We start from the raw sequence: 22534 nt of genomic DNA on the forward strand, positions 1-22534 counted from the left end.
CACGATCAATTGGGTAAAGCAAATTTTCTGAGTATTTCGTTTCATGTCTATTTCGAACAATAAAATAAAAAAATATGGATTTTAGAAAGAAACAATATAAATTCAAAGTTTTTTTTTATGCAGAGGTTCCAGCCCTATTAAGCTCATTTGTGTGGTGACATTTCAATCATATGTGACCAACCACCCCAAAACCAACAATAAGTTGCCAGGGAAGGTCCTCTGTAAATAGCTAAAGCAGTAATTTGGTCTTCAAAAAGCAAAAAAAAATATTTAAAAATTAGCTTATATGAAAGAGCAATTCTTCTTCATACTGTCAAAATTTTAAGTTGTAAAGTTGAATAGGTAACAAAAAAATACAAGTTTCTTTGACACAAGTTTTTATGCTGATTGCTTTTTAAAGTTTCATTGAGATTGCACAGTGTGCACATCTCATGATTGAGTGAACCCTGAACTTCAAACATTGTTTTCTCCTTGTTTTGTGAATCTTTTGCTCGGTTTCTTCTATATTTGATCAAGTACTAATGTAGGCTATAATTGTTGATTGATTTTGACAAGTTATTTATCATTTTACAGCTTAAGATGTGCTTTTTAAAACTCAATAAAGATCTACAAACTCGTTTTTGGCGACTTATTGTAAGGTTTTGGGGAGACTGGTCACATATCAAATTGATACACTCCTGTAAAAACTCAATTACACACAGACACACACATACTAACCTGCAAGGTAAGGTTCTAACGTCTTGGGTATCATTGTCTTGGCCCTCTCTAGATCACTTAGAGTACATTGACCTTTCTCCAGTCCATACGCCATACCCATTCGCTTTAATACCTCAATGTCATCATGGATTTGAAAGGTGTCATTGAAGTTAAAAAGATACTCATACCTGAAGTCAAAGTAAAAAAAAAAAAACCGTTGAATGTTTGTTGTATGGTTATTTATTAGGGCAATTTCGCAATCACCAGGCAATGGTGGTGATTTTTTTTACCTGATTGCTAAGAAAGCATGAATGCTTGTAAGCAAGCAACCAGAGGACCGACGGCTTAAGGTCCTCTCCGAAGGACCTGGTACTGAGGATTAATGCGTTACCAAAGGGCACTAGCGCACCAAGTGGGAATCGAACCCAGGTCACCGGAATACGAATCCCCCGCTCTACCGACTGAGCTATCGCGCCTCCTAGGCAGACGCTTTCTATAACAAAGAAAATCTTTCGTCCAAAGCCCCTCAATGACAAAACAGCTTTTGTAGAAAATTGGTGAATCAAAACAGCAGTGTCGTAGTGGACTCCGGGCAAACAACCTATATGCAATTTTTCATACGTCAAAATCTTCAGACGAACTGCTGTCCCGGTCCACCACCTTTCGACAAAAACCTCTCAGCTGGCCATTGTAATTTGCCTTGCACTTTCAAAGGAATTGGTGCGTTGTAGAAAAGTGCATGCGTGGTGATTGCGAAAATACGCTAGTATTATTAATTCATTTGGCATTTTGCACATGTATCAATAGAGGGTTCCCAAATGATGTCACAATGGAAGACATAAAAATGGGAAACTTGTGTATTAGACCAGAAAAAACAATGATTGATCACCGTTTTATACCCCAATTTGACTAATTTGGGGGTTACTCCATTAAAATATACATAAATTTCAATGTATTGCAGTTAAAAGTGCATCAGGTCCTGTAACACAAAGCTTAGGAATCATCATAGAACACGTTTTAATGATTGATTGTATCGACTACAATGAACAATCAATCATGAAAGTCAAGCGTACCATTAATCACTAACCCTTGTGTTACGGGATCCAGGTTGAGTAGCCTGTGTGGAAAAGGCCAACTAAATAGCCCTGCAGGCTACCCTCCCCGATGCAACCAAAACCATCATAGTGCACAATACAGATATCAATAAGTTATGGAACACAATCCTGAATAATGTATTAAAATTTCAGGAAATGAAGAATGAAATGGGAGACTATTTGAACTACTTAGGTCTCGCATATTACAAAAAGTTACGATTGATCCAATTGATCATAACTCTATGGAAATCCATCAGTGTCATAATTTTTTCTACAGGAAATTTGCACAATTTACTTTGTAAACAAAGAGAAGCACAGTGAATTTTCAAGAAAACAATGAATGCATGAATATACATCATAGAAAATATTTTGAACAAACATGCATAAAAGATGTTGACGTTGCTGGCCGTCCATAGTTGTGATTGATCGGATCAATCGCAACTCTTCGTAAGACGGGGCCCAGGTCTCACATACTGATATTTTGGAAATGAACATGGAAAGTGAAGCATTCAACCTTTTACTCTCCGGTTCCAACGCTCTTCCGAACAGTCCTTGTCACTCGGAGAAGCACAAAACCCTTCTGTGTCATCAGTACTTTTTTCAGAACTTCCATATCATCTACAAATGCAAACCTTCGAATACCATCTATATGGATACTTACTTATCATTTGATATGCTGCAGTCAATGACAGTCTTCTTGCTTGTGTTAACAATAATATAAGGTAAGTGAATGGCTGAGTTACTGGTTGGCGGACTTGCTCCTGTATCTTCTAACCTCTTGTTCCTCGTAACCAGGTTCTTGAAAGCAATTTGCTACATTCAGAAATAAAGATATGAATCTTTGTTATACATAGCTAATCTTATCATATATAATATCTTTCTTAAAAAGGTAAAATCTAGTCCCTCAAAATACAACTGCTCTGAGATACGAGTTCTAAGACAAATGCTCCAACAAGTTTCACAAGAATGTTGCCAGGAAAGACATCAGGGCCCCCGTCTTACAAAGAGTTACGATTGATTGATCCAATCAATTGTAACTCTATGGAAATCCATCAGTGTCATAATTTCTTCTACAGGAAATTTGTAAAATGTCCTTTGTAAACAAAGGAAAACACACCAAGAAATCAATGAATTTATGAATATACATTCATATCTAGAAAATTTTTGGAACAAACAAGCATTTTATATGTTGACGTTGCTGGCCGTCCATAGTTGCAATTGATCGGATCGATCGCAACTCTTTGTAAGACGGGGCCCTGATAATTGCTGCCAGAAATGAAAATTGGAGGAGCAGTTTTAACATAGGAGTATAATTACGCAGAAATATGTCATCAGTTTAATGCAAAGAGAACCCTATCATTGGTGAAATATCAAATGCAATCTCCCTCCCACATTTCAAGTCCTTCTGTATTACCCAGATGGAACACAAACATACATTAAATATTAAAGGTTAAGTCCACCTCAGAAAAATGTTGATTTGAATCAATGCAGAAAAATCCGACTGGCATAAAATAGAAATTTTCATCAAAATCAGATGTAAAATAAGAAAGCTACAGCATTTTAAAGTTTCGCTTATTTTTCACAAAATAGTTATAAGCACAATTTAGTCACTTGCAAATGAGAGAATCGATGTCCCTCACTCACTATTTCTTTTGTCTTTTGTTTGAATTATACAATATTTCAATTTTACAGATTTGACAATAAAGACCAACTTGACTGAACCACAAAATGTTAAACAATGGTAATTCCACATGTTCAGGGCAAAAGAAAACTTTGTTTCACAGGACAATGAGGAGAAAATAAGAATATTTCATATAATAAAATACAAACGAAATAGTGAGTGAGTGATGTCATCAGTTCCCTAATTTGCATACCGACAAGGATGTGCATATAACTATTTTGTGAAATTGAGCAAAACTTAAAAATGTCATAACTTTCTTATTCTACATCCGATTTTGATGTTATTTTCAGTGTTGTGCTTGCTGGATTTTTCTCTTTTTATTCAAATCCACATTTCGCTGGGGTGGACTTGTCCTTTAAGAAGGGGTTACCCAAGGACAGCTCATGTCATTTATGATATTTATGTTTCAATTCCTTGAATCAATCCTGCCTTGGAGCTACCCATGGTCACACCTCATAACCAACAATCTTCATAACTCTAGAAAGTACCTGATAAAACAGCCAAAATATTCGACAATGAGCAATTTCATAGAAGGCCAATATTGTCAAGATACTTTAGGCCTACCTGTAAGAGGAGTTCCTGAAGCTGTGATTTCTTTTGCCTTATACTCTCTAATCTTTTCCTCTTCTCTGTCTCTAACTTATCGCATTCTTGTCTTGAGTTCGTTGGCAAACCAATCCATTTAATCTCTTTCTTTTCTTTTGAGATGATGTTCATTGCCATGAGGACATTGAGGGCATCGTAGACCCGCCGCCTGATGTTCTTCTGATCATACTGATGCTACAAAAAAGAGGAAAGAAAGAAGACAGCTAGTGTCAAAAAGGGTTTATCATTACACCAGCAACAACAGCACCAAACTTATCAAGTCACATGCATAATCCTCTAATTCCCTTATACTTTGTACTATTTGGTTTCTGTAGGCAACAGGTCCAAGGTGTTGCTGGAACACATGTCACTGAGTGTTGAGCTATCAGAAATGTGGTTGATTTCATGATTTTGTAAACCCAAAACTTTTATTGGAGCTAAATAAGGTAGCCTGGTTCAAAATGTCAACCCCAACACAAAACACCCTATCTAGCCCCCACCACCCCCCCCCAATATTTTTCGCAACAAATCTGTAACGCGGAAAGATCGTGCTGCGATATTTCATGACTTTTTTTTCCTTCAAATCTCCCACAGCTTTGATGACCTATTACCTGCTTTATGGACAAATTATTTCCATATTTCCCTACTTTCCAGGGGCCCGTCTTACAAAGAGCTGCGATTGATCGGATCGATCGCAACTATGGAAAGCCAGCAAAGTCAACATATTAAATGCATGCTTGTTCAAAAAAAATTCTAGATATGAATGTACATTCATACATTCATTGATTTCTTGACAATTTGGTGTGTTCTCCTTTGTTTACAAAGGACATTTTGCATATTTCCTGTAAAAACATTACGACACTGATGGATTTCCATAGAGTTACGACTGATTGGATCAATTGTAACTCTTTGTAAGACAGGGCCCAGAACTTCCCCAACCTACACAATACTAAAATAGGATACAATACTATACAATACTAAAAATCCTACTTTTTTTTTTTACTATCACTTTAGCAATGGTCATATATATCAAAAGGGACATTTTTAGAAGAGTAGATATGCCAAAATAAAACCACAGCAAAACTTTCATCTCATTTATCAGACATTACTGGAGACAAAACCACAGCAAAACTTTCATCTCATTTATCAGACATTACTAGAGACAAAAAATCATGTTCACAGACATTGCATGATATTGATAATTTCACAATACTTGGCTTAATCCGCATATTCGTAACTCGTTATTGGTTTTGGTTTCATTTGACGCTATGGCCATTAATAGAATGGGAAGTTTTTCAAAATACTATAATTGCACAAAAATAGAACAAATGCGATAAAATACACCAGATGCAGCATATTAAAAAAATATGAAATGATTTAAAATTTTTAATCATTTCACAATAAATGCAATATTAAATCAAATAATTATAACTGTGCCTGCTTATATTACTTATTATAAGAATCTATCATTGGGGCCTCATAACCCAAGCTTTAGTACAGCAGCTGTAATGCACTCTCCATTTGAAAGAAACTCCTGCCAGGGACACATTAATGCTAAAGATGAAAACGGGATTGTTCTCTCTCACAGTACTTAACTATTGCCATTCTGTAGCTGTTATATAACACATCAAAAAACAGATTTTGGGGCTAGAGTGATCTACACGTATGGACACTGTAAAGGATCGTGCAGGCCCCAAACCCAGCATAGGCGCAACGGCTCCATCTACAGAAAGCAGATTATGCATGATTCATAACTATGGCTCATAATCAATGGTCAGAAAATTATTTAAATTATCAAATATCATACTGCCTTATTCACTGCAAAAACAGAGCGAACAAACATGCTTACTCATGGCAAAGGGGGAACAAAAGAGAACAAATGTGCCAAAAAAGGAATGGTTGGCATCTTTGAAAGTAGCATACCGATTCTGATGGTAAGAATTGATGTGCTGGCTGACTAAATTCTCTGACGAGCTCCTCTGCTACTTCATTGTACGATGTGATACCTTTCTGCTGTACTTTCTCACAAACCTTCATCGAGAAGTGACGGAGACCCTTTGATTCTTTCTGATTCTCCCTCTTCTTCCTCTTGCTACTACTGTTTAAAGACAATTATTGAAGGCAAGATGAACACAATGTATGCTTGGAACTGAGTAAAAAACAACATCTTGCAAATACTACCATAATAATGTCTCCCAATATCTGGTGGGAGTTTCAAAAAGCTGTTCGCAAGTTACGAGTGAATATACAAACGACTGGTGATCCTTTCTTGAGGAAATTTATGCACACCAAATTCTCATTGGTGTGGATATAGCTCCTAAGAAAAAATTACCAGTCTCTTGTAAATTCACTTGTAACTTACAACAGCTTTATGATACTCCAACTAAAACATTTCATCAAGGGAGCATGTCATGGACATGTGTTGTCTTGACAAGTTGTCAGATCTGACGAATTTCCTTGATTCTGATTGGCTGAGAAGCACTGTTACTATGGTAACTGTCCAACAAGTCCTTTCACATAACACTCCCCAGAGAAGCACTATTAATCAGGCAACTCATCAAAAGTCGATGCCGTGTCTTTGAGCCGGAATCCCACTATGGTTCTAAGCTTTTTTTCGTTGCAGCTTTCTGGCAGTCCACATTTTTAAGGTGACTGTGATAATCTGCTGCTTGCAGGATTGCTGCGGGAAAGACGCTGCTCTGACTCTACCAGGTGCCTTACTATGGTAACTGTCGGATAAATCATCCGAGGAGTACTTTTACAAATCAGCTTTAATGGAACCATCATTAACAGTCGAGTTTAAAAGAAGGAACATATACAAAAATAAGGTACAGTATGGTATTATGTGAATACAGGCTAATGTACGTGTAATTTGACTTACTTATCAAATTCATCTGAAAAATCACCCCTTCTTTTCTGTGATGACCCTCTGAAAAACAAAAGATTGAAATGAATGTGATTAATAACATTTTGCATGCATGTTATTGGTGGAAACTACGATTTGTAATTTACAGTCAAATAACATTATTCCACTTTATAACAAAAATTTCATTTGTGGTAATGATCATAAAATTGATTTAAACATAATCCAATTAAAAAAATATACATGTATTAATAATTATTGTATAAAATCAAAACAAATAAAATATGTCTCAATGGTTCTGGCAGAAACCCCAAAGCAAAGAAAATAATACGCAAATGATTCTGATATAAAATCAAAACAAAGCAAAATAATATGTCAATGATTCTGATAGAAAATGTGAAAAGGCTGCTTGACAGACAAAATAAGCATGTCTTTATCATGTGTAACTTACGTTGTCCAACTTGGTGATTGTAAAGCAACAGGTGTGAAAGTTTGTGATTGACTTGGACTCCCAGTTGCTAAGACTTGCCTCTGAGGTGTGAGGATCTACAATAAAAGAAAAAAATCAGCATCGTTATCATCATTCATCATCATCATCATCGTCATCATCACCATCATCACCACCATCATCATCATCATCACCATCATCACCATCATCATGATCGTCATCACCATTACTATCATCATCATCATCGTTATCATCACCATCATCATCACCATCGCCATCATCATCATCGTGTGTTACGAGGTCAGACAAGAGGACCTTTACTCAAATATAAGATGCAATGATAGACACTCTTCAGTTTAAACAAGTGCTCACCAAAAAGGTTCATAATTACAACTTAAAATAATACAAGACCAAAAAAAAAAAAATTCAATCTGTACATTCAAAATTGAATATCCTATACAGTGGGATCCTTCCTTATTTTCTTCTCTCTCCTCCCCTCCACCTGTCAAATACCACTGTACTTTTACTTTTCTTTCATCTTTGTATCTGTTTTCCCAACAAAATCTACAAACTAACAAAGATTTCTGTTTTGTTCAAGGGGATCTATGACTTACAATCTAATAGCTTTTTAATACCTTTCCTAATTTTCCACTCAATAACCCAATTCAATTTGTATATAGATGGTTTAAAGATAAATGAAAGTAGTTGCAGTAAACACTGATTTCACAAGAAAGTGTGTGAAACCAAGCTTAATTGTTACTATATCATCAAGGATCTAGATCTGGTACAGTTACATAAACTGAACTTTGTGAAATCTTGAAATCTACTCTGAAAAATGTTCACACTGAAGATCACCAACACAGATAAGCGCACGTGGGACAGTGTATTATTATTGCTTTGAATGTCGGCCCGACGCTTGACCCGAATCCTGTGTTTATTTGCTAATTTCTCAGCAATTACACAATTTCTTCCAGAATCCTTTGGCACATATTTTTTATTTATACAAACACACACTTTGGTGGTCATTTCATTGGATTCTGTACGAACTAATTTTGAAATCGTTACAACTGGAATTTATCTTTAACTCTAGATATTTTGGTATACATAATTTCACCTCAAAGAATTGTAACATTTTAATATTTCATGTAAAATATTAGATGTAAATATTGCAAAATACATGTACTCGTATAACATGAAACTTAATAATATTCAAGCAAATAAAACAAACAGAAATCGTGAAAGCTTTATTTCCACTAACCCTTAGAAGACTGGGGGGGGGGGGGACTGATTCAGTCCCCCCTTTTTTTGCGATAAATCTGCTGCGCAAATTTTTTGACAGCATCGCTCTGTGACTTTTTACTTTCAAGTCTCGCGCAACTTTTGAGACCAAAATTGCTACCCCAGGTATGAGGTTCTGATATTACGCAACATTTCGTAAGTGCATGCAGGCCCAAAATTGCTCAAAAACGTGAATTTTTGTACAAATCCAATGCAAATAGTGTTTGTAGACAAAAATTGATATATGTATCATTATTTTCCTTTTACTGATCAAAATCAATTAATTTCATCCTGTTTAAGGTCAAAATAAAGTCCCCGCCAATTTCCATTGAAAAAACAATAAAAAAAAAGTCGAAAAACAGAGAAATACATAAGAAATTTCGAAAACAAAATACATAAAAAATAAATGTGATGTAATTTTTTACAGTACATTTGATTAGATCCCTCCTATAAAGAGTCTGTGTACCAAAAATTAGCATTTTAGAGGCATTATTTAGTTAATTAGAGCAAACTTTTGAATTTACACATAAATTAGCATAATCAATTCGCAATGAGACTTTTCACAGAATTTGACCTTATAATTTTGTAGATTATGCCATGGGAAAGGTGCGTGCCAATTTTCATCGCAATCGTGCGATCGACGGCCGAGATCATAAGGGGGGCTGAATCAGCCCCCCTCAGTCTTGTTAGGTGTCAAAATAGCCCAGTCTATTTAGGGTTAAAATTAAGTCCTGAAATGTATATATTTTATTTATTTAAACACAAAATTTTGCCAGGTATCTGTGTGAGAATTCATTTGGACTCTGTACAACAAATATTAGAAATGAAAGTGAAACTGAAACTAAAAATACCAGTCCTGCAAGAATGAACATGCGGTACAGAAAAAAAATGATTGATTGAACACGAGTTCAAAAGGAAAGACCAAAATACTACCAATTCATAACATTGTTCCAATTCCTTGTGAAAATGAAAGCTCAATCCTACAAGGATGTACAATGTAGAGTAAATCACTGCGTAAAATACAATTGTTTTACCTAAGATAAAAAACACTAGTTTTGGGGTGTGCATACAAAACAGAAATTTACTCTCTTAGACACTAAGTTATGCCGAAAATACAGGCACATGAACACTCCATTCATGGAACGTTAAAAAAAGATATTTGTTGATATCTGTATCAAAAATACAAAATAAAAAATTTCTGTCTCAGAAGCTTAATAAAACCTCTTAAAAACCTTTATGCTAAATCATTATTAATTGGTTAACATTTTCCTAAAACATTCCGTTTCATGTTTAATTATTTTCTTCTACATTTAAAGGTTAAATTGTCAGGAAGTACTCTATTTATGAATATGAAATGTAATCAATACTAATTATTGTGATTGATCATAATTGTAAATTTGTATTAAGTTACAAAAAAGAAAATACAATTTTTTTAAATTTTTCTTTATATTTTTCACATATTTTTTTCTTCTGAGATCCATCAGTGGCATTAAAAACTAAAGGTTAGGGTTGTGTTTAATATGCAGCAATTTACAGTGAAGAGGAGTACATTTTTGCAATAGTTCCTTTCAATTACACAAAGGCATCATTGCATACTGTATATATCTACAAGAGTAATTTTAAAGAAGTATTGATGGTCAGACCTTTATAAATTATAAAAGAACCGTTTCTTTTTAGGAATTAAAAAAGTTTTAGTCGTATGAGATTGTGTTTCACTATTGAAAGAGATAGTATACATACCACTGGAAGTGTGTTGACATTGGTTGTCGTGACGATGGTTGCCACTTTGGGTAGGATCTGGGTGGTGGTCTTCATGGGGGAGGGTTTGGGTGAGATTAATTGAGGAAGATGAACAACTGCAGAGAAGAGTGAAAAAAAGATATTTTTGAAGTAATAATGGTAACAATCTGCATGTTGATATCATATTATAGGACATTGAAAAAACAATATATGCATTCTACAGATATTATCATCATGGTCAATGGTCAACCGGGGTTACCTTGTCAAAATGTAAGTACATGTACTTTCTCCACTCCCTGGGAGATTTTTCTAGCCAATCACTAATACAATGCTGAGAAAACTACATGTATCACCACATGGAGGGTGACAATATTTCGATGATAGTCTCGTCTACACATGGGACACTTGCCTTGTAGTGGGATGTGAACCCCAGGCCGGCATTCAACTGAAAGTACTGATTTTTTAAGTTTTTTACTTCGCTATTAAAGCAAAATGCGTAAACCCGTATACAGATCACATCTAAGTACTTTACTTCATGAACCCAAATTTATGCAAGATATTTACTAATTAACCCTTGTGACGTCATAAAGTTTGACCTAAATTGCATGCAATGTATAAATCCATCTATGCATAGAATATGTGACTGCCGTATCATAAACTCCACGCAGGCCAGTCTGGTAGCCAGCTGACTTGCATTTAAGTAAAACAATAGCAAAAAAATGCAATTGAATTCCAAAATGGATAAGTATTCATTAAAGCTTAAGCAAAATATTGAGTAAAATACTTAAAATTCTGGCTAAAGTATCAATTTGAATACTGGCCCAGGACTATTTTGAAATACTGGGGGAGTTGCTCTTAGCCCCTGTGTATTTTTTTTTCTTGTGGAACTTTAAAAACAAGATAACCACTCTACTTGGAACTGATTTATACAACTGACTGCATTGATTTGTAAATCAGCCCATGACCAATCGCTATGCTGTAGATTTTGAGTCCACTCTTTTGATTTTAAACACTCTCATATTCTATATTCTTTAAAAAAAAGATGACACCAACGAATTTGCTGTAACTTATTTCCGAACTTTACTTTTCATTTCACTGCAAATTTCTTCAATTTTTTTTTTTTTCAACGGGAATGATTTGTTATTTGAGTTGGCAACTGAAGCTCTATACAAAAAGTGGTTTAAGTTGACCTAGATTAACTCAATCAATTCGATAAGAATACCAATCAATAATGTCATTGGTTGACTTTTGAAGTGGATTTGAGGATGATCTAAATCATATAACCCCTTTGAATAAGAGAACAAAAAAAAACCTTAATCTTAAAGTTTTGTAATTTACAATACCTGTACATCACTCTTGATGGAACATTGTTATGCAACATTGAGGGGATTACATACAGCTTTACTTTTTCTTCAAAGGTCTATACTTAATGTCATGAGGGGGGTGTTTCACAAAGACTTATGATTAAAGAGTGACTTAATAGAGTCGCACTTAAATATCCAAATACGTGTGGTAAATAATGTTTATAACACATCGCCCCCTTTTTGGTCAAATCATGCGCACTACCGCTTGTCTATCAATTACAATGCATGTTGCATATCATGTGCACGTCAGCATTTAAAGGTATTGTTTAACTTTGTGAGCAGCCGATTTAAAAAATTCTCAAACCAAGATGAAACATGTCATGATGTGTACAAGTGCATGTATTAGAACTAAAAAACCCTGAAAACAACCATTATTGAGAATGAAAAGCTAAAACTACAAGGCAAACCCCGATTTTGTAAATGAGCGTCTTATAGACACCTAAATAGTACACATAAGTGTATGGGATGAAATTAAGATGGTGTTTTCGGTCACTTTATATTTCAATTTTTGAAGCACTAAATAATTATTTTCGAACGCAATTTTTTCTGGGCTTCATTTTTGTTACATACATGTATCACAGACACAGGTAATAAACAAGTGTGACCTTCTAGCTCAGATTTTTTAAAAGTCAAACCAATGTTAACCAATCACTTTAAGCAAAATGTAGGTCACGCTTTAATATCTTTGTGAAACACCAGCCAAACTAACTCTAGATTGATCAAAAGCTTTTATATCATTTCCAATGGCATACTATAGGTTGTTTTGGAGTTGGGTTGTTGGTGTGAAATGAGCATCACTATTGAGAGCTTTGGGGGTATTTAAAACAAGTCTGGTATTCCCATTCTCTGAACTTTACCCTAGCACTGTGCAGTCTATGGGGAAAGAGGAGTCTGGCATTTCCGGTCACCACACTTTACCCTAACACTGTGCAGTCTATGGGTAAAGAGGAGTCTGGTATTTCCGGTCACTAAGCTTTACCCAAACACTGTGCAGTCTGTAGGGAAAAAGGAGTCTGGTATTTCCGGTCACTACATTGGGGGTGTGACTGTAACATTGTTGAGTGCTTATACCTCAGTCACATTTTCCCTAAGGCGGCTGTATGGCGAGTCAGAACAGCCGTTATAACATTTTTGTACCAGCTACATATAGGTGGTTTGAAATGAAAATGAATAAAACGGCTGTTTTCGAGTTGCCGTAAGCCGCCGCAAGGGTAATGAGAGTGAGGTACGACAATACGCCAAACGGTGGCCTGTACTTATAGAGAAGAAGAAGAAGAAGAAGGTATTAGAAAGAAAAAGAGTATGAATCTATAAGGTATTCCATGGCACCGGACTGTACCAAAGCACTATGCAGTCTACAGAGAAAATGTGGCCTGGCATTTCTGATCACTAGATTGTACGTGTATGCTGAAATTAAACACTGCTCAGCACACTGTAAGGGGGAGTCTAGCCTATGTTGTCACTTGTACATTTTCACTTTTGTAAACTACACATGCACTTTTATGGCTTAATCTTTAAACCCTGTTTATAGACTGCCTACATGTATGTCCATAATTGATACAATAGATACCTTGAATGTATGTGTTGCTATGCATTCTAAAATGAACAAGACACTGATGAAATACTTAAGTAGATTTTAATAAAGAAAAAAAATAATAATGATCATCAGCTTACTGTATATCATCAAGATCACTGCAATTTGGATATTACAGGTAGATATTAATTCAATTTTCTCACAATCACCCATGACGAAAAAGGTGTAACAATTTTCCATTCTACATAAACACTTACGGGTAATCCAAAAGAATGTCAGACAATTTTTTTTTTTTTAAATATTAATAATAATAATAATAATAATACTTCTCTTGTATAGCACAGAATAGACTGGAAGTTTCTCTAAGCGCTATACAATAAAGGAAACAAAATACACATACTGCTAACAAATAAAATAGACTTGTGAATTACAGAAATACTTGATAGATATCAATGAGAAAACCTTGAGAACCTGAATTTATTTGGATATTTTCTGTTACATAAAAAAAAATCTGTGCAGGCAACAATTTTTTTTATGTACATGTATTTGCTTGTATTTGTTTGTCTATAAAAGACTGCAGATAGTGTTTGGTGAACTGGTTTACACTCCAATGTCTGACTTTATTTACAGAAATTATATCACACGACACTAGGAGGGCTGCTCACATGAAATTCACCAAACTGTCATTAACAGACCTTCATTTTTGAGGAGCGCAATCACGCCGGCGCTCCTAAAATAAAAATAAGGAGAACAAAATATCGCGCTCCTAAAAAAAAAAAAACACCTTCACAAAAAGTTGAAATTTCACATTTTACATCTTTATATTCATGAAATAGGCATCTATTTTCCATAATTCCTTGAAACTTTTATGATTCAGTTGGAAACTACCCCAAAAAATGAAGAATATTCACCTCTTTCCTGACTCTGATTTGATGTTAAACTCGGTAAATATTGTAGTCCCATATGTAGATTTTCATGGTGTTGACCACGTGTAAAACGATCAATAACGATCAAATAATCAACGATCGTTTTCAATTAATGTTGCAACACCATGGAAGTCTACATGTGGGACTACAATATTTACCGATTGTAACATCATCAGAGTTAAGAGTTGAATTTTCTTCATTTTACGGATAGTTTCAACTAAATCAAAATAATTTCAAGGAATTATTTCATGATTTTTTTTTAAGCAGGAGCGCGATATATTGTAAACGTATTGACCCAGGCCTAGTTTCACCACAGATTAATTAATAGCTACACAGTTTATTGCATTTACAATTTTTTTTAAAATCTACAATTTATCATACATGTACATGCATTGAATTGATTTGAGCTCCTCAAGGAGTGATTTTGAGGAGCTCAACTGAGCTCCTCGGGAAAAATAAGGAGAGCGATTTATTGAGCTCCACGAAATTATAAACGTGAAGGACTGCATTAATGAATCACTTTCTTTCTGCTTTTACAAACAGAGTTGAAGTTTTGGACAAAATTCCTTCTAAAGTCTCTCTTTTTCTCGCACCATGCAGGGGGGGGGGGGTGGTGTGGGGTAGGGCATATCTTTACCTCTTGTGACTTGTTGGAGATTGCCATCACTTCTCAGTGTGCCAGAAGGGTCAATCAACTTTGCCTAAAGGTAAACAAGATAAACACACAAACAGAGTTGAAGTTTTGGAAAAATTTATTCGAAAGTCTCTCTTTTTCTCACACCATGCAAGGTGGGGGGGGGGGTAAACACACTAAAACACTAAAAGATTAAGCACATGAAGGACAAAATACTGTTACTGGTATAAATAATGCACTGCAGACTACTGCTTTGCGTGTGTAAAGCTTTGGGGATGGAATAGCTCATGTAGAATGCTGGTAATAGAAGTGATATGTGACAGACCTCGATGTTCAATGGACAACACATTGTCCTAGGATTCATGTGTAAAAGAAAATACCATAATCACCTTTGCACATTAAAAACCCAATGCACTATTTGTAGAAGAGCATGAGGAAAAAACAAAAATTTAATCTGGGGAGCATTTCATTCAGGTCTAATATCCCCTGACTATTTGTTATAAGCTACTGAAATACGAGCATCCGATTGGCTCAGAGCAGAGTTGTCCGTGAAAACGACTGACAGGATGCTTGATGAAACACTTCCATGAGAGAATATTTCATCAGTCTGATAATAAATTTTAATTCAGTTTTATTCGTTTAAATGCTACCCCCACCCCCCCCCCGCGCCTCCACACCCACCCCATGGTATGCAGGTGATGCAATATCAGACATACCTCTCGCGCAATGCCTCCCAGGCCAGCATCTTCATAAAAGCTTGTCACCTCTTCACCAAGGATATCTTTACCTAGAGACTTTGAAGGTGTCGAGGGTTGCGACTTTAATGGGCTACCATGACCTGTATCAAAGAAACAATTACATACAATGTTTGTTATGGACATCCCAGTCATAAATTCTTGGAGGGTGGGGGGGGGGGTCACAGAGCCATGACTTAAATTTATGTTTAAATACTCACGTGCACACAAGGTCGTTCAAACTGCGTTTAATCGTTTGAATCGGCCCTACCCAAGACCATTACCGCTGCATGCAATATTTATGCACACATATCCAATGGGGTTATCACAATTCTGTGAAATAGTCATTCAAATAGCACCAGAGATAAATCCCCGGGTCATGCACATTCACTGTGCAAGTTTGCTATCCTATAGTTTAAGCGACTGCCACCCCCAAACTGCCAAAACGAAAGTTCTACACCATTGTACAAGTACATGTAGATCATGCTACATGTATATAAATGTATAACTTTGAGAATGCAGAAATGAAAGCATTTAAGCAGTAATGAAGCACGACAGGGTTCCACCGATCTCTACTATGCATCAACGATCACAATACAATACAATGGGCTTTATTGTTACAAAGAATGTAATGCAATTTACTAACTTCAGAATGTACTTTCTCATTCATTCATTCTCACAATAAATAATTAAGCAGGTCTCATGCTACAGTATGTAGTAATACCTCAGTCACATTTCCCCTACGGCAGCGATACGGCGAGTCGAAATCAGCCGTTTTATCCATTTTTATACAAACCACCTATATGTAGCTTAAAAATGTTAACATTATATGACACCTAGATAGATCCTTGTGATTTGATTGGTTGTTTGATATCGTTCTTTCAGCCCATTTGCAATGACGTCATCAACCGTGCAATTTTGGGTCCATTCATTGTGCAATTTTGGATCCATACGATTTTGTCCATTGCACTCGCGCACCGAGACTGCAGCTGCAGGTACCAGCAGTGCGCATGTTGTAATGACGTAATAATCAACAGACCGAACTCGCACTGCATGGGCATGTTTTGCATCGAAATTCATACATTTCATATGAAAAAAAAATTTACAAATTTTAGGTGTCATATAAACCAAACAATGAATGTTTTTTCATTCGTGCAATGGACAGAATACTTCATTGGGTGAAAGATGAAATAATGATCCATTCAACTCGGCTACGCCTCATTGAATGGATCATTTCATCTTTCACCTCATGAAGTATTCTGTCTATTGCACTCATAAACATTCATTATTTGTATAATATCTAATATTTTTTAAATACAATCATTCTTTGATCAATGTCAAAATTAACTTTATTTTCATTGCTATTTCTAAACATATATACTTTATATCTACATGTACTTTGCATTCCATTTGTCCATTGAACTTTGTCCATGAATTTATGGGTTTTAATGTTTTTATTCATCCATGCTATCATTGATTCATCCATTCAATTATTCTATCATTCATTCATTGACTTTCATTCATTCATTCATTCATTAAATTCATTCAATTCATCCATCCATTCATTCACAAGGGCAGATTATTTCCTGTACCCTCCAGTGAAAATGTATTCATGCAGTAATGCACTTCATACACACACAAGTTCAATTTACACTGCCAGAGAAAATACATGCTACATTACAGCGTAGGCTTACATAAAACACTGTGTAAATGATCTGTGCAAGTACTGTAAATAAGACACAGTACAATTTGCCAATTTATTATTAAACAAAGATAAAATATATGAACTATAAACTTTAAATTCCCAGAATTGGAACCATATACTTACATTAACTATGCACAGCAGTTTGGAGAGCCACTAGCTTGTTCTTTAAAAACCCTTTAATTTAGTTTAAACTTAAAAGCCAATCTCTTTTTGAAATATTCTTTAATTAAACAGATGGTCAGTTTGGGTGCACATGTTCAATGTAGATCTCAGAGACCTATAGTGTATTGTATCCACATACCACGGGTAGGCCTACACAATAGATAGGGGACACCAGCTGCCTTTCTTGCAAACCACCAATCTATTGTTGCAAGGAGAAATGGGAAACCATGCTCGCTTGCTGCACGGGTGCCAAATTGGGCTGGCCTGGCTTGCAAACCCACTCACCCTCGCCACACTCGTGTGTCTGCAGGAGTGTCACAATGGGGGGACTTTAAATGCTGCCTCAATAGAAGGCTGGAGGAAGTTATTATTAAATGCTGCACTGGTATGCATTATGCAGGGAACTTCCCTGCATTCATATGGAAGTGGGGTTTAGAGGCATACAAAGGCCAAAGTCAGGGTAGGGGAATGACTGCAAGAATGAATGGGGGTGTGTGTATTGGAATTAGGGTTCATGGAGAGTTTTTTTCATTATGACATGGACAGTCATTGTCTTGTATAGAGCATGTGCCCTTTCTCTCTTTTTCAATCCATTCAAAGTTGCTCAAGCCAATGAGTCTAAATGTTTGGGAACATTTTGCTGATGCAACCCCGCTGCTCTATTATCATTTTTTAGCACAATGATTATAAAAGACAATAATACATGAACATACTGACATGTAGGCCTACAGTATACATTGTGCTCTTTCAAGCCATTTTGTACATTCACACAAAAATGCAAGTACATGAACTTTGACCTTTGACCTATAAGCATGTGTGCGTACACCCCCCCCCCCACCTTTTTTAAAAACAATTTGCATGTAGGCCCTGTGTATATGTAACCCCAAGAGCATCTTCAGAAGGGACCTTCACCTTACATAGATCTCCTTCTACATCATCAACTAGGCCTACAGGTAATGAGTCCTAAATTTGAAATTCATTCTGTTTGGACTATATATTCACTTTGTCTGCCATGGAGATCGGATTTAAAAAAAAGGCTCGGTACAAAATCCTTCCAACACAACATTCAGTGCAGAGGAGACACACTATTGTAAATCCCCTTTTGTTATCAAATAGCATAAAATGTACTCTAGTCTATGTACAATACAATGTATACATGTACACACAGTGTTTAATAATCCCCGTCACATTAGAAATTCCAATGTGAAATCAATACACACTATACATGTAGTACAGGTAATGCAACATTGGCTGGCAGCCTAGTCAGTTTTTTTTTCAACACAATTTTGCAAACGAAGTACATGTAGGCCTACACTTACATGTACTTGCACATCAAGTCGAGTATACATGTAGTTTCAAAATTTACCATGCTAATCCTATGTAATTACTGCACGAACACAAGTGAAAGCAAAATAGGATCTTGGCCAAGTTCTATCACTTTTGTATGTTTTGATATCCAGAACTTTACTTTACTACATGATTTGAAAACTTGAACTTCCTCCAGGATGAGGGGGGGGGGGGCACTTCCATTGACCATTGGATATTATCATGCATGTCCATGGAGTTTTAAAAAAACATCCCAAACACTGATCTGAAAACACACCCCTAAACAAGTATGGTAATCTGACATCCTACCCTTGACAAGAATTGGGTAAAAATCCTGCCCTTACCAAAAATGTATCAGCTACGGAACCACACCCTTATTGGGTACAAAAAGTAACCCTAACAAGTTTTCCCAAATGATTTCATCATTCCAATCATCCTGTGCATACCACTTGCAAGGAGTATCAGGAATACATCACAAATAAATCAGTTCTGGGGTGAATCGGACCATGTAAACACTGTATGCACAAAAAAGTATCCCTTTAAAAAATCAATTTATGCCCTCACAAATCAGCCCCTAATCACATAATTTTCACACAAAAAGTATACTTTTCCAGCATTTTTAATGTTTTTGAAACCCTTATACGTTATGTAAGTACTGGGCCATATCTTGAAATAGATACCCTTTTTACATGTTTATGGACACAAATACATGTATATCCACTTGCCATTGGTGGAAGTGGCCCCCTGGGAACTTCCTACATGTGCATACATACATGTGTAAAGTGCAAGTTTCATTTGTTTAACTGCGACCCCATAATTCAATCCGATAATTTCCTGTATGCATGATCCTGAGGCAAGTTTGAAGTCGATTCCTCAAATGGTAATTTGGTTATTGCAAGAGGAAGTATGAAATGAGTCAAATGACCTTTGAACTGAAGACCCAAAATCTAATCAGATCATCAATTACATTCATGCATGCTGTATACATGTAAATGAGCTTGACGTTGATTCTCAAATGGCTATGTGGTTATTATGAGTATGATTTCATGCATGAAATGACCTCTGTGACCTTTGACCAAGTGACCCTAAAATCTAATTAGATTGTCAATGGCATACATGTATACATGTACAGTACATGTATGAACCAGGTTTGAAATTGATCCCTCAAATGTTTCCATGGATAGTGAGAACAAAATGCAGGCCTCTGCTATAGGTTTAACTTCTTATGAGAATGTATTTTTCAGTATGATTAATTACCCATGTGACCTTTGACCTCGATAGAAAAAAAGGATTAATTGTCACTTTATTGGACCAAGTTTGAACTTGATCCATTAAATGGATCTTTAGTTTATTGCCAGAACAAAAACGGTACAGTTGATTAACCCGAGATCATAATGCCTTCACCCATGATGGACAGCAGCATAGCAACAGCTGAGTGGTGGGTAACTTGAGCATGGAAATGCTTTTGGCCTCCACAAGATGTGCAATTACAACATGTAATTGCATGTTTCATGATGATATGGAGCCATGATACAAAGTTATCATTGGTTACTCCCAGCATGGTCTTGCCTCTAAAGGATCAACCTTCAACAGTGACACAGTTGCTCCACAACCTGCGAGAAAGAACTGCCTGGCTGCCTACGAAGGCGATAACTGTAGACCTACAAACACAACTTCAAAAATCAAATACAACCTAATTTTTGACCAATGCAATGTACTTATTAGGGACTTCCAAACACAAATCTTTCTGCAAGGGCCCCAGAAATTGATGAAATCTAGATTCAGGGACACTCCCAAACATGTCAGCTCATCTACATTGTACAGGACATGTATACGACAAGGCAGAACCCAACGTGTTGTGGTAGCCTACAGGTATCAAAACAGTGCAAAAAAAATGTGTGCAATGAAGAAAGGGGTGCCTCAGGGAAGTATACTTTACCCCATCTTACTTATTGGTCTTGCACATTCAGAATCAACATGTATGCTGATGGGACAAAGGTCAAAATACACCCACATGCAACACCAATCAATGCAGATCTATGCAGTATCTCACAGCTGACCTTCACTCCTTGAGGAACTTAGCCTCTAGGTGCTTAACGCCAGCAACTACAATATCCTGCTTCCTGTGCCAGGATACAGTTGTCCCTCACTGAAGTCAGAAAAGGAAAGATTTAGGGAAACCCATTCACAACTAACATAAGATCCACCTTCCTCTTCCTGTTTACATACGGTGAGTGTGGATGACTTGGATGCCATAGTCACTGCATGGGTTGGTAGATCTTGCAAGAGTTCATTGTCTTATGGCTATGTACAGTTCATTTTAGGCCTGTTTCGGGTACCGGGTACACGGGTACACGTGTACACGCACGATCAAGTCAGTGCACGTGTACTAAATTCCATCACCGTGTACACGGTGCTCATGTGTATGAGCGTATTAGAGCCAATTTGAGAATCACCAATTGCGATCATTACTCCAGTTACGTGTTATACGCTCATACACATGTGCTACAAGCCTACAAACACACGCTCTTCAAATTGGCAATAAAATAATGAAAATCAATCGATAACTTCAGTTACACTTAATTCTGCAGCGATCTGTGCATGCATGTACGGTACAGTATGCAAAATGCGCATCCAACGAACGTCGGCGCTAACTAGGGCCCTGCACTGATTTACTTTTGCATTCTTTATTAATTTAATGCGCTGCTAAGCCTAAGCGGAGTAAAATTTTTAATTGCACCAATTTTTGTGGATTGATACTTTTAACTTCTCAGGTAAGCTTTAAAACCGTGACTTAGGCTACATAGATCCCGTTTATGTTACATTGACAGGTTGATGCGGGTGTGTGAATGTCGACATGTAGGAAACACTGAAAACATACCGTAACTCACTCTCAGTGTTTACAACGTGTACACGACCGAAAAACACGCCGTGTACACGTGCATCAAAAATGGACTTTCAAACCGGGCCTAATTCATTTTCATTTTATAGTCCAAAGGCGCAATAGGGTTCATAAGCACACAACTTTGGAGGACAAAAATCTCAAATCTTAGTGGAGAAAGAAATAACAGAGAGATTGAATTAGCATCCATGATTTTTTTTTTATTGTGAATTTATTTTTTTGATGATGGATACAAAAAATCATAAATCTCAAAATTAAGCAAAGAAAAACCATTACCATGTCATTCTGCACTCCCCCCCCCCCCCACAGAACACACGCACAATGATTATAAGAATGTAGATAGGGTTCAGAATTTGAAAATACTGAGGGATGAAGTTTCTGAAACCATGATGTACACAGTCACACACTCAGGCGGCAGTGCTAATGCCGTGGCTATGGGCATTTGGGCTGGCTATGAAAGTATTGTGAAATAACAATGAACATGCTCACTTGCCTGAATCCCCATCCCTATTATATTCCTGTCAAAGCCAAACAATAAGAACTCATTTAGATCCACACACAAAAATACAAACACGTAGGCATGTTAAATCCCTAAATCTATAATGAAAGCCTACATGTAATTAATCAAACAAATGTGGTCCAGGGCACTTGCACTCTGCACCCACTCTGTAGACCTGTGGTTAGTCTATATACAACATCGCTTTTGTAACAAAAATAGGCCTACTCTGTTCCATTCATTATTTTTTTAATATGAACTTAAGGGAATCATTTTATTATTTACCAAAGCGCTCAAAAATTTTCATTTTGAGCACATTTTTTTGTGGGGCCCTATATTGGTAGAAAGTAAAAACTGGAAAACCAT

General features: G+C 36.3%; 1 protein-coding gene across 2 annotated transcripts in view; it reads right to left on the reverse strand.

The window, feature by feature from the left end:
* LOC129279578 (transcription factor Dp-2-like) overlaps positions 1 to 22534 on the reverse strand; it is a 35660-nt gene that overhangs the window by 9386 nt on the left and 3740 nt on the right. The window contains exons 1-10 of one of the 2 annotated variants that reach the window (XM_064110838.1): positions 17406 to 17752; positions 15560 to 15681; positions 14847 to 14910; positions 10386 to 10501; positions 7371 to 7465; positions 6938 to 6985; positions 5980 to 6154; positions 4036 to 4251; positions 2452 to 2603; positions 718 to 884 (exon numbers count right to left, since the gene is read on the reverse strand). In XM_064110838.1, the coding sequence (XP_063966908.1) occupies positions 718 to 884; positions 2452 to 2603; positions 4036 to 4251; positions 5980 to 6154; positions 6938 to 6985; positions 7371 to 7465; positions 10386 to 10460 (928 nt within the window). In that variant the 5' untranslated portion in view covers positions 10461 to 10501; positions 14847 to 14910; positions 15560 to 15681; positions 17406 to 17752. Of the gene's footprint in view, positions 1 to 717; positions 885 to 2451; positions 2604 to 4035; positions 4252 to 5979; positions 6155 to 6937; positions 6986 to 7370; positions 7466 to 10385; positions 10502 to 14846; positions 14911 to 15559; positions 15682 to 17405; positions 17753 to 22534 lie in introns of those variants that run through there. The other variant, XM_064110837.1, reaches the window with a different exon arrangement.

This window comes from Lytechinus pictus, chromosome 16, assembly GCF_037042905.1.
Source record: "Lytechinus pictus isolate F3 Inbred chromosome 16, Lp3.0, whole genome shotgun sequence".
Lineage (NCBI taxonomy): Eukaryota > Metazoa > Echinodermata > Echinoidea > Temnopleuroida > Toxopneustidae > Lytechinus > Lytechinus pictus.